A 13,812-nucleotide genomic window follows, 5' to 3' on the forward strand; every position below is an offset into this window, starting at 1 on the left:
TGAGCTCTGGGTAATGACCGAAAGAATGAGAGAATGAGCGAATACAATCGGCCGTAATGAGTTTCCTTCGAAGGGTGGCTGGGCGCTCCAGATAGGGCGAGAAGCTCAGTCACCCGAGAGGAGCTCGGAGTAGAGCCGCTGCTCCTTCACATCAAGAGGAGTCAGCTGAGGTGGCTCGGGCATCTGTTTCGGATGACTCCTGTTCCGGGCATGTCCCACTGGAAGGAGACCCCGGGGAAGACCCAGGTGGAGAGACTATGTCTCTTGGCTGGCCTGGGAACGCCTCAGAATTCCCCCGGAGGTGCTGGAAGAAGTGTCCCTGCTTAGACTGCTGCCCCCTTGACCCGGCCCCGGATAACCGGTAGAAAATGGATGGATGGATACTTTAAAATAAAATTAAAATATAAAATAATCAAGTGAAGTCAAGTTTATTTATAAATCACATTTAAAAACAACTTTCGTTGAGCATAGTGCTGTACACAAGAGTCAGTCATGTATTAATCATGAGTCTGCTTTTAAACTCTTCTACAGACTGAGCAGATCTGACTTGAAGATAGCAGAAATATAAAAATAGGCTAGAAAAGGGCATTTCCTGAAGAAAATGCCAGTTTGATTGCTGCAGCTGAAGCATTGCTTTGAATACTGATGTGAAGGATTGCTCTGAATTGCTGGAGAATCAGAGCAATTCAGAGCTTTGTATGCCTCTGTGTGTCAGCCTGTCACCATAGTAACAGCAGAGGAGACCTCAAAAACCACTCCACATTTGAGAGCCTGGCGTGCGGAAACGATTCGGAAAGAGTAAATTCTGAATACAAGTTTGATAGAGCAGCATCTAATGAGCGTTTTAAGACTAAAATGGAGTCTGTAGCTTAATATTTGTAGGAGGAGATACATTTGGCAGATGACATCAAAATTGCTTAATATTTGAAAAACTATAATTTTTTGAAAAAAACTTGAAGTTGACCCAGAATGTCCTCTGTGAGATGAACATTTTGATAGTTGAATGGCTAAAATCGGTCAATGTATTGTGCTGCGCCAAAAAACTTACGGAAGAATAAAAAAGAAGAAGAAAGCAGGTGAATAACAAGAGTTTGATTGCCTAGCAACAGCAATCAAACAAACAAGAGTTTGATATAAATAAACACAAGGTGAATGACTGCTTGATTAAATAACAGAACAAAGTGACTTCGGTACTGAATTGTTATTTACATTATGTTCTGGTATGGTGACAATTTACACTATATACATAAGAGCTAGAAAAAAAGGAAAAGTTATTGCCGCTGGTCTGTCGCTGTTGAGGGTGAGAGACCTTTGGCACCGGCACCACCAGGATGGACATGTGCTCAAAGATCACATGCAGCTGTTCTGAACAGGACCTCAGGAGCCTAGCACTGATGCCATCTGGTCCTGTAGCTTTCCTGCCTTGATCTTTGCCAGCTCTCTCTTCACCTGGTACCTTGGGATGGTCAGACTGGTGCAGGGGGGGCTGTATTCTAGCATTTGTGACTTAATCATTGCACATCAATTAACACGCAGTTTATCAGACAATGTATTCTTTTATTTAAGACTCAGCACAAATAAAACATGAATATTTACTACTGGCTGCAAACAACACAGTACAGCTGATAAGTAAATGTGGAGATTTCTGCTCCATTGATTGCCGTTACATGAGGCTTTGTAGGTAAAAGAATTAAAGATAAAGATTTCTGGTGTTTAAGCAAACTGACAGGCAAAACAGTACGAGCATTCCAGCTTCATAGGGTCATGGCAAGGTGAAGCCTGTCCTACCTGGCATTGGGAGAGAGAGAGCAAAGAGAGCAAGTATACCCAACACATGTCCCACAACTGATACACACATTCAGACCTACAGCCAAATTAGTTTAACTTGTCTTTGGACTCTGGGAACAAGACCGAGCACTCACACAGGCACAGTGAGAGCCTTACACAGCCTCATCACTGCTCAGTCTTGTCATAGCTTCAACAAACATGGTAAAAATGTAACACCTTGTATAAGAAAAAAATAAATAGACTGATAATTTTTGAAAGACAATTTTTGGGCCCTAAACAAAATAGATGAGAATTTCAATTTAAAAGACCAAAGGCGCAGATGAGACCCATCAAGGAGACGTTTATAGCATCTGTGTTGGAGGATGAGCATCCCGGTGCAAGTCCAGCTGCCACAAATTCTGATCATGATCCAAACAATCTGTGCAAAATAAAAGAGAATCAGCTACATGATGTTGGCATATATCTAAACATCAGAAGATCATGTAGAGCGGTAGCGTCTTAAGGAGCATTGGCCTGGTTGCTGTTACAGCCTTTTATGCAAAAAGACCTACCTACAACATATTGCTAATGTGTTAAAAGATTAGACTGTTTCCAGGACATGCAATGAAGAGGACACAAACCACTGCGCACCTGAGATCTCCACATTTGCTGGCTTTGGATCTATATCTGAGTGGTCTTTGAGACAGGCAACAGTGGTGCTGCCTCCAGACAACATATTTTGGTTGGGGTCATTTAGGGATCATACAGATAAGAAATATTATGGGCAAGCTATCAATATCAGCAGATATCAGACCTTCATTAAATATTAGCCCAATGTAAGCATGTCTGCATTGTGCAGTACTTTTCAGAAACTAATAGCAGGGTTGTGGTTTGAAATGATTAAGGTCAAAAGAAGTAGGACAATATCTGTAAGAACTAGTGAGGTAGTTGATTTCATTCATGTTGAGAATAAAGCAACACTAAAAATAGCTGGCTCACTATATGTGAACATTTTTAAAGCTCTATCATTTCCGAGGGGATGCCATGCATGTGTTCCTCCAACAGTAGTCAAGGCCTTTGGTCCTCTTTAGTGTGACTTTACAACAACTAAGGTTCATAGTGTTTGTCTTTGACACGCTATTATGATTACATTTAACCACTGCCCACATATGTAAGGCTAGATCTGGAGTACCACAGTCTTACTCACAGGATCATGCAGAACATGATGAAGATGTTCCATAGAGCGATGAAGATCCTAAAGTATCGAAGACTGAGCAGAAACTCTCTGATATTGTCACCTGAAAGACAGGGTAGTTTGTTTGTGCCAGTGATTAAAAAAATGCTTCCATTTTATTTCTGTAATATACACACCTGTTGTCGGTGCTCTGGGGTCATCACCAAATCCCTGTGCCTCCTTCCTTTTACTGCAAAACATCCACAGTGAACCTTCAACTATCTTTGAGACAAACGTAAAGTTGACAGTGACATAGTGCAATACTCACAGTTTGAAATTCAGCACAGCCCCAGCATTCACCAGCAAAGTCCTGCAGAACGGAGATAACGTGTTTGTTTACAGGTAATTGTGTTGCATACCTGCTGAGCTAACGTCATTAGCTGATGAGCTGGCATTAGCACATAGTCAGTTTGCTTGTCATTTCACGTGATACGCTGCTATCTACCCAATAAAACAGTGCACAACAACACATATACTGACAAATCGTTTAAGAAAGAACGTATTTCTTTGTTGAGTTTGACAAACATTGAATAACTTACCCGAATATTAACAGATCTCCGATCATCTTCTTCGCATCAAAACAGACAGCTCACTTCCGTGTTCGTCTACGCAAACGTGAAACTGACCAATACGGCTTCAGTATGTCTGTGGGTGCTAAGCCCTGATTTTGGACTGTAAGTTACCAACTTGTGCTCTAACACAAAAAAAACTTTCCTCATAAAATCAAACCACTAAATTGTTCGAGTTACAAATGCTTAACAGTCACTGCTTTTCCGACTGCAGGTAGATGAGTGTTTGGGGAGGCTGAGATATTCTGCCTGAAAGATATAAATCAGGAAATATTTTCGCTGACAGCTCAAGCTGACACACGATCACTGAGCGCCATCTGCTGACGGATAATGGCATTACGTTGTAATTTACACAAACAACCACCACAATCATTTTATAATTATTTGAAATTATAATTTATAATTAGGGATATTATTGTGACATCATTCACATTGTAGATCCTTGAACATATAATGCTTTATTACAGATTTCTCTTGTGCCTTATATTTTTATAAGGCTTAAGACATATTTTTCACACACACACACACACACACACACACACACAAAGATTCATTGAAATGTTGGACTTTAATGCCTCCTACTGGAGACAGGTGTTACTGCTGTTGTTACCGTCTATAAAAATAAAATGAAAACACGATATATATTTTTTTAAACATTAAAAATGTTTCTTGTTTCTTCAAACAATTGTGGTATTACTGCGACTTGATCGTGTCGACATTTCTGCATCGTCCAGAAGAATGTAAACAAACAGCAAGTGTTGGATTAGAGCCGATCATGTCACGGTGCGTCAGCCTCGCTGCGGGATCTGATCCGGATTGCGGGATATTTTTTTATATCGGCTATATATAATTTTTTGCAAAGCAGTGAATAAATAATTCCGCACATTCGCCTCCTGCTTTGCTATGACCTCAACATTAAACCTCAAGCAGCGGCTGAATAATGATTGAGATGAAAACAGGCGCCTTTTGTCGTGCAGCTCAGTTTTCGAGCAGCTGAAGCCTCCTGTCGCCTAAAAAAAAAGCTGAGCAGCTGGCAGAGAGCGCAGATGAGGATGATGATGATGCTGCTGCTGCTGTTGCCGCTGCATGGGGCTTGTGGAGATGAGTGGTATTAATAGGAGGGCTTGAGTGTCACAGGCTTTCACTGTCGAGACCGGGGGGTTTTGGTGGAGAGTCGGTGGACTGGGTTGGGGGGGCTTCCGATCCAGACTGCGCAGTTGGCATTAAAAAGAAAAGAAAAGAACATCAGACAACATGGACAACGTGCTAGCGGTTCTTAATTTGGGCGAATTTGCCCAGATTTTCTCTAAAATGGGAATGTTTCCTGTGTTTGATCTGGCTTACTACATCGTGTCCATCGTCTACCTCAAATATGAGCCCGGTGAGTGTGTCTGACACTTTGTTTCATTGGCTGCTGCTTTTCAGATGAATTATGAAGACTCATGTGTTGTTATGTGATTATTATTTGATGGACCTGCAGCTTAGTGGTGGGATATAGAAAATAAATCTTATGTTAAACATACAGTTTAAACTGAAACCTTAGCAGTAATAAGTCAAAGTAAAAAAAAACAAAACAAAAACAAAACAAATACTTGTGCCATTTATTGCTAATGTATTGCTATTTTTGTAGTATGATTAGCCTGTGCAGCCTTACAAGGACTTTGTATTGCTGTTATCTGTGTAGTACCCTATACTTATAAAGCATGACCTGTTACATAAACTCAGCTTTGCAGCTGCCCTGTATGAGGGGCTGTCTTGTTGCTGCAGCAGCCTGACCTCATTTATACTGTAAGAAACCAGTGGAGTCCAGTCCAGTCATACCAACAACCCTTTGTGTCATAGCAACCATTAACCCCAGGCCAGTGTTGTGTGTGTAGCCTGCTCAGGTCTTTGTTGCTGATGTCCCTGCTAACCCCCGGTAACTCACTGGGTGGGACCTCCGAAGCCAACGTGTGTTTTCTTGGCATCTTTACTCCCGTGTTCCTCTTTTATCGGGAGATCCGTCACGAAAAAACGTGCACCCGGGGTGTGGGCACCTGATGATGTCAGCATGTTGCTTTGCTGGCTAAAGTATGACTGGATGATCTCGATCCTTGACAGCTCTTTCCAGTCCGTCTGCTGGAAGGGACTGGGAGGAACAGGAACATTCTGCCTCTGTTGTTCTGAGCACTGAGGTTCAGCTCTCTGACCGAGTCTATCTTCTCCTTCCTGCAAAGAATCCTTATCAAAGGAGGATTTGATTTGTCCTGTTACGGGATTAAATGTCAGTCTCCTCTCTTTTAACCTGACCGGTTTTATGGTGTCTTCTACAGTCTGCGCATCTAATTTTACCACATAATCCTTAGGTCTGTATTTTTGTCTTTTCTTTTTCTTTGTATTAATACCTGGACCCTCATCTTCCAAACTGGCTGTGTCACTGCAGCGGGAGGCAGTTGAGTTGTGAAGAGAAGCATTGGTAGGCTTCTTTTGAAAGTCCAAATCTGCGGGCTTTGCACTGTCAGTGTGAAAACCTTGACCGCAAACACTGAAAGGCTGAGGATAAGGCCTCAGCTCAGAGGGGTCCACGGACCCAGGCCTCACACTAGGGCTAGAAATACTCTGTGCTTGGGGTACAGTTTGTTTGACAACAACTTCCTGCTTTGGAGTCTGGGGACTGAGCAAAGAACAGCGTGGGCTTTTTGGTCGATAGTGCCCCCCAGAGGTAGCTTGCTCCTGAGGCACAGTTTTGTAATGTACATGCAGCATGAGTCTGCTTAAAGCTGACACAGTTCAATGCCTTGCCACTATAGGATACCACTCTTCAGCCTTCCACTTCCTACCTGGTGACTCAGTTTAGCATGTCCTAAGTCTTGGTGCTTTATTGTACACAGATAAGCTAACATAAACATTAGCCAACAGCACGCACTAAGTCGGTCTTAGATTTCACCTGTTATAAGTTACTTTTGCTAAACTGTAGCAATTGTTAGCCAGCTAATTAGCAAGCAAATAATGCTAGCCCTAACCCTTATGTGGTGACTCGAGGCCGAAACCCCCCCTTCCTCTCTGCCTTTCTCTGCATAGTTCGTTTTCTGTCAGACTAGCGGGCATACTCACATTGCTCTGGCCATCGATGGCCTGTAGCAGCCGGTCTCTCATCACCTGCGGAGTGGCTGTAGCCGCTGTCATCGCCTGGCGGTGTCGCGGGTCAGGACGGACTCAGACAGCAGAATCCCCCAAAGAGGTGGCGGTTTGAAACCTGCCGACACTCACAGGCCCGAAAGAAGAGCTTCTCTGGGAGCAAGCATCATGTTATATGATGCTTTTCAGCTCTGTTTTCAGTCGCCGTCGTCAAGCATTTAACAAGACGGACGACGATAACAGCGACTCCTCTCCGGGGATCGGCTACCTCTCTCGGCTGGTAGCCTCCTCCTCCTCCTCCTCAGTCTTTTCATTAGGCTTTTTGTGAGGCGCTCGCGCAGAGCATGATGGTAGATTTTTACGTAACCGGCGTCAATTTCCGTGTTGTTCACAAGGTGGGAATAACAAAAAGATTCAAATGTCCTTTCTAATTTATCATTTACACGAAGTTTTGTTTGCTGATTTAGATTTGTTTCATCTTTCTGTTATTTTGATTTACACATACTGACGAAACGAGTACAATGAAAACACACTGGTCTGATTTGCACAAACACTGCTTAGCTTGCTAAAAGCTTTCCAGGCGCCTAGATACGGTTGCTAAACTATGATTAGCTGGTGACTATGACAGTCAGAGTGGGCGTGGCAATTTTTTAACGTCATCAGATTAAAGGCATTTCTTTATGATGTCATAAAGATGTCATATGTTGATAGCAACTGGACTGTTTTTTCCATTTAGTGACACTTATCCACAGGATTACCAAGAAAAGCGGACTATAAAGGATTTTAAGAAAAGCAAAGAAGAATTGTTTGCAATGGCTTGTAGCAATATTGAAAACACTTTCAATGCGACGGTAGAAGAAATTCTGCCCATTATGAAAGATGTTTTCAGCAGGTTTTCTACATCACAGTGGAGCATGCTAGCATCGGGAACCTACGACAGGGACACACGGGCTTTCCTGACTGACATGATCGTTGAGATTGTGCAGACTATTTCTGCAAATGCTGCAAGAAACATTTTAACGCTTGCTTACGCTTGCTTACACCCTGAAACCATTGCGGACATAAACATATCTGTACGCGACGCCATCTCTGCCAGCTTTGCATCTGCTTTGGATGTTCCTCAGGAGAACTTTGAAAGTGCAGAACAGTTAGGAGAACTGATGGAGGAGGAAGTTTCAAAGAAAGTGAAATATGTTCTATCTATTGTGATTGAATGCCCTGTGCTGCCATTAGAGCCTGCTATTTATGTCAACGGCTCAATGTCTTGCCCCAACTCCATTACACGCATGCTGCACCATACTGCTGGATGTCTGAAAAGATATTTAGGTTACTTGAAAACCAAGTGCATGGAATGTTGGTCTAAGAAGTTCTCCTCTGCATCCGCAAATACAGACACTGTCTCAGCAACAGGAGTGGTCACAGACGAACCAGAGATATCAGGCAGCAGCAGATCAAAATCTGCCTCTCCTTTACGTTTCAGTGATGACGAAGAGTGCACACACTCACTCAGACCTGAAATCCCAAGAAGAGTGCTCTCCGACCCTCATATGATAACAGCTGTTAGTGAGATTCTAATGCAAAATGTCAGAAAATCACCAGACATTGAGGAAGAGCTTGATACCACACCTGTATTATCTTCAGATATTCAGGATGTAGCAGCTGATATTGTCGATGCCATGATTAACAATGTGCATTATTCGGACTCAGATGATTCAGAATCAGCTGACAATACAACACCACTCAGAACTCCCTGTGATATGACAGAAGTAGTTTACAAGGTAGAACACTTTCTAGATTCACAGATGACCCAGAGAGATGACACACAAACTGCACCCCCACCCCAGAGAATGGACCAGTTTTTAAAGTTTGCCCAACAAAACTTTGATAAAATGAAAGAGCATCTGAAGAAAGCTGTTCAGACAGATTTCCCGCAGTTTTTGGTGAACATCAGGGAACGGACTCAGACACAAAATCAAGAGGACACTTCCGCAGACATGTTACCTGGATATGTCCCAGAGGCTTCTGTGTCAGTTAGAAGTCCGGGATTTCCTAAAACGGGCAATCAGAGTGGCACACTGCCCTGGATCAATGTAATGAAAACTCACTTTTCCTGTGACTTTGAGAGCATTATGCCCAAGATCAACGATCTGCTTCATAAATTAGAGCTGGTCAAACAAGAGGACAAGTACAGGAATGAAGTCAGGCAGTTTGCAAATGAACTGACGGATACGATGTATAATCACATCATGACTAGCAGGACATATGAAGTTCCTGTTACCCCACTGACAAAGTGTGTTTCTGACACTGTCATATCTCAGAAGAGAAAACTGAACGGCCCTTCTCAGCAGCACTTGTCTCCTGAAGTTCTGTATGCCATGGCAGAGGATGCAGTGGGAAAGTTCTTGCAGCAGATTGTAATCTGGAAGGAGAAAGTACCAAGGGACATCTCATATTACAGGGATGATATGTCTAATGTACTGGCAGGAATTAAAAACTTGTTTGACAAAATAATGACCGGCCCAGAACAGAATGATTCCCCCGTGCCTTCTGAAAGAGAAGATGACGACAGCCAGTCAGATGATTCAGGTTTTGAATTAACAGTGCGGAAAATTGATCACGTTGATTCTCTTCTCCTCTCTTCTCTGATTGTGGATGACCACATACCGGACACATCTTCTGAACAAGACCATCAAGCTCAACCAGCCCCCAACAATGATGACCACATGTCATCTTTTGAAACAGATGATCAAGCTCAACCAGCCCCCAACAATGATGACCACATGTCATCTTTTGAAACAGATGATCAAGCTCAACCAGCCCCCAACAATGATGACCACATATCGGCGGGCACATCGTTTGAAACAGACAATAAAACAGACAGTGAAGTGCTTCAGCTTGGCCAGCAGGCACAAGCAGCAACATCTTTAACTCAGAGCTCAACCTACAACCTTGTCACTGCTGTGATAATAAGGATCTACAAGAAAGCTTTCCAGAAATACAAGGGATGTCTGCCAACTAAAGTGATCAATAGCATGATCAAAAGTCTGTCAGACAAGGTGATGGAACATGTCATTTTCACAGATACATTGGACATCGACACCATTAAACGACTTGCAAAAGCAATCGTTAAAGATCTCCAGAGAGAGTTTGGCTCTCCTGAAACACTGCTTTTATATGCACTGGCCTCAAACCCAGGTTTTGGTGAAGCCATTGTGTTGTATGTGAAACTCCATCTAGACCTCACATCTCAAACACCCACAAAAACAAGACGTGCATCAAGTCTTACAAGCAGGTTCCTGAGAAGTGCTCAATGCTGGATTAAGGACCTGAAAATGTGATCCTGAATGCAAACAAACTTTCACACCGTCTTTCTCTCTAAACTTGAAAACAAGTCAGATGATGATAGAGGGGAGGTGAAACAACCAACCACCTAATAATAGTATTAATATTATGTGGTTGTCAACAAACTGAAATTAGTATTAACAAACTGACATCCAATTAATGTCACTTTGCTTGAACTAATTAATCAACTATATTGTTTTTTAAAAAATATTTAAAAAACAATATGTAATACGATACTTTAAAATGCCCCAAGTGGAGGAGTTTGTGTATCTCGGGGTCTCGTTCAGCAGTGAGGGAAAAATGGAGCAGGAGATTGACAGGCGGATTGGTGCAGCCTCCGTAGTAATCCGGTCACTGTACCAGTCTGTCGTGGTGAAGAAGGATTTACTGGTCAATCTACGTTCCTACCCTCACCTATGGACATGAGCTCTGGGTAATGACCGAAAGAATGAGAATGAGCGAATACAATCGGCCGTAATGAGTTTCCTTCGAAGGGTGGCTGGGCGCTCCTTAGAGATAGGGCGAGAAGCTCAGTCACCTGAGAGGAGCTCGGAGTAGAGCCGCTGCTCCTTCACATCAAGAGGAGTCAGCTGAGGTGGCTCGGGCATCTGTTTCGGATGACTCCTGTTCCGGGCATGTCCCACTGGAAGGAGACCCCGGGGAAGACCCAGGTGGAGAGACTATGTCTCTTGGCTGGCCTGGGAACGCCTCAGAATTCCCCCGGAGGTGCTGGAAGAAGTGTCCCTGCTTAGACTGCTGCCCCCTTGACCCGGCCCGGATCCGGTAGAAAATGGATGGATGGATACTTTAAAATAAAATTAAAATATAAAATAATCAAGTGAAGTCAAGTTTATTTATAAATCACATTTAAAAACAACTTTCGTTGACCATAGTCAACACCAGAGTCAGTCATGTATTAATCATGAGCCTGCTTTTAAACTCTTCTACAGACTGAGCAGATCTGACTTGAAGATAGCAGAAATATAAAAATAGGCTAGAAAAGGGCATTTCCTGAAGAAAATGCCAGTTTGATTGCTGCAGCTGAAGCATTGCTTTGAATACTGATGTGAAGGATTGCTCTGAATTGCTGGAGAATCAGAGCAATTCAGAGCTTTGTATGCCTCTGTGTGTCAGCCTGTCACCATAGTAACAGCAGAGGAGACCTCAAAAACCACTCCACATTTGAGAGCCTGGCGTGCGGAAACGATTCGGAAAGAGTAAATTCTGAATACAAGTTTGATAGAGCAGCATCTAATGAGCGTTTTAAGACTAAAATGGAGTCTGTAGCTTAATATTTGTAGGAGGAGATACATTTGGCAGATGACATCAAAATTGCTTAATATTTGAAAAACTATAATTTTTTGAAAAAAACTTGAAGTTGACCCAGAATGTCCTCTGTGAGATGAACATTTTGATAGTTGAATGGCTAAAATCGGTCAATGTATTGTGCTGCGCCAAAAAACTTACGGAAGAATAAAAAAGAAGAAGAAAGCAGGTGAATAACAAGAGTTTGATTGCCTAGCAACAGCAATCAAACAAACAAGAGTTTGATATAAATAAACACAAGGTGAATGACTGCTTGATTAAATAACAGAACAAAGTGACTTCGGTACTGAATTGTTATTTACATTATGTTCTGGTATGGTGACAATTTACACTATATACATAAGAGCTAGAAAAAAAGGAAAAGTTATTGCCGCTGGTCTGTCGCTGTTGAGGGTGAGAGACCTTTGGCACCGGCACCACCAGGATGGACATGTGCTCAAAGATCACATGCAGCTGTTCTGAACAGGACCTCAGGAGCCTAGCACTGATGCCATCTGGTCCTGTAGCTTTCCTGCCTTGATCTTTGCCAGCTCTCTCTTCACCTGGTACCTTGGGATGGTCAGACTGGTGCAGGGGGGGCTGTATTCTAGCATTTGTGACTTAATCATTGCACATCAATTAACACGCAGTTTATCAGACAATGTATTCTTTTATTTAAGACTCAGCACAAATAAAACATGAATATTTACTACTGGCTGCAAACAACACAGTACAGCTGATAAGTAAATGTGGAGATTTCTGCTCCATTGATTACCGTTACATGAGGCTTTGTAGGTAAAAGAATTAAAGATAAAGATTTCTGGTGTTTAAGCAAACTGACAGGCAAAACAGTACGAGCATTCCAGCTTCATAGGGTCATGGCAAGGTGAAGCCTGTCCTACCTGGCATTGGGAGAGAGAGAGCAAAGAGAGCAAGTATACCCAACACATGTCCCACAACTGATACACACATTCAGACCTACAGCCAAATTAGTTTAACTTGTCTTTGGACTCTGGGAACAAGACCGAGCACTCACACAGGCACAGTGAGAGCCTTACACAGCCTCATCACTGCTCAGTCTTGTCATAGCTTCAACAAACATGGTAAAAATGTAACACCTTGTATAAGAAAAAAATAAATAGACTGATAATTTTTGAAAGACAATTTTTGGGCCCTAAACAAAATAGATGAGAATTTCAATTTAAAAGACCAAAGGCGCAGATGAGACCCATCAAGGAGACGTTTATAGCATCTGTGTTGGAGGATGAGCATCCCGGTGCAAGTCCAGCTGCCACAAATTCTGATCATGATCCAAACAATCTGTGCAAAATAAAAGAGAATCAGCTACATGATGTTGGCATATATCTAAACATCAGAAGATCATGTAGAGCGGTAGCGTCTTAAGGAGCATTGGCCTGGTTGCTGTTACAGCCTTTTATGCAAAAAGACCTACCTACAACATATTGCTAATGTGTTAAAAGATTAGACTGTTTCCAGGACATGCAATGAAGAGGACACAAACCACTGCGCACCTGAGATCTCCACATTTGCTGGCTTTGGATCTATATCTGAGTGGTCTTTGAGACAGGCAACAGTGGTGCTGCCTCCAGACAACATATTTTGGTTGGGGTCATTTAGGGATCATACAGATAAGAAATATTATGGGCAAGCTATCAATATCAGCAGATATCAGACCTTCATTAAATATTAGCCCAATGTAAGCATGTCTGCATTGTGCAGTACTTTTCAGAAACTAATAGCAGGGTTGTGGTTTGAAATGATTAAGGTCAAAAGAAGTAGGACAATATCTGTAAGAACTAGTGAGGTAGTTGATTTCATTCATGTTGAGAATAAAGCAACACTAAAAATAGCTGGCTCACTATATGTGAACATTTTTAAAGCTCAATCATTTCCGAGGGGATGCCATGCATGTGTTCCTTATTACAGGTAATTGTGTTGCATACCTGCTGAGCTAACGTCATTAGCTGATGAGCTGGCATTAGCACATAGTCAGTTTGCTTGTCATTTCACGTGATACGCTGCTATCTACCCAATAAAACAGTGCACAACAACACATATACTGACAAATCGTTTAAGAAAGAACGTATTTCTTTGTTGAGTTTGACAAACATTGAATAACTTACCCGAATATTAACAGATCCCCGATCATCTTCTTAGCATCAAAACAGACAGCTCACTTCCGTGTTCGTCTACGCAAACGTGAAACTGACCAATACGGCTTCAGTATGTCTGTGGGTGCTTTTAAGCCCTGATTTTGGACTGTAAGTTACCAACTTGTGCTCTAACACAAAAAAAACTTTCCTCATAAAATCAAACCACTAAATTGTTCGAGTTACAAATGCTTAACAGTCACTGCTTTTCCGACTGCAGGTAGATGAGTGTTTGGGGAGGCTGAGATATTCTGCCTGAAAGATATAAATCAGGAAATACTTTCGCTGACAGCTCAAGCTGACACAC

General features: G+C 42.3%; 2 protein-coding genes across 3 annotated transcripts; both read right to left on the minus strand.

Moving 5' to 3' along the window:
- Positions 1–1,536: 1,536 nt before the first annotated feature.
- Positions 1,537–13,543, minus strand: smim7 (small integral membrane protein 7). Of its 2 annotated transcripts, none has more exons than XM_028404882.1 (5): positions 13,479–13,543; positions 3,270–3,311; positions 3,139–3,191; positions 2,975–3,065; positions 1,537–2,206 (listed from the first exon to the last, which is right to left on the minus strand). In XM_028404882.1, the coding sequence occupies exons 1-5, from the start codon at positions 13,502–13,504 to the stop codon at positions 2,191–2,193; spliced, it is 228 nt and encodes a 75-aa protein (XP_028260683.1). In that variant the 5' UTR covers positions 13,505–13,543; the 3' UTR covers positions 1,537–2,190. The 2 variants fall into 2 exon arrangements, with proteins under 2 accessions (XP_028260683.1, XP_028260682.1); XM_028404881.1 differs by lacking the exon at positions 13,479–13,543 and adding an exon at positions 3,541–3,658.
- On the minus strand, positions 5,389–6,639 carry LOC114435226 (mediator of RNA polymerase II transcription subunit 26-like). The gene has a single exon (XM_028404879.1). The coding sequence runs from the start codon at positions 6,313–6,315 to the stop codon at positions 5,494–5,496; it is 822 nt and encodes a 273-aa protein (XP_028260680.1). The 5' UTR covers positions 6,316–6,639; the 3' UTR covers positions 5,389–5,493.
- Positions 13,544–13,812: the final 269 nt, after the last annotated feature.

Source organism: Parambassis ranga, chromosome 4 (genome assembly GCF_900634625.1).
Source record: "Parambassis ranga chromosome 4, fParRan2.1, whole genome shotgun sequence".
Classification (NCBI taxonomy): Eukaryota; Metazoa; Chordata; class Actinopteri; family Ambassidae; genus Parambassis; species Parambassis ranga.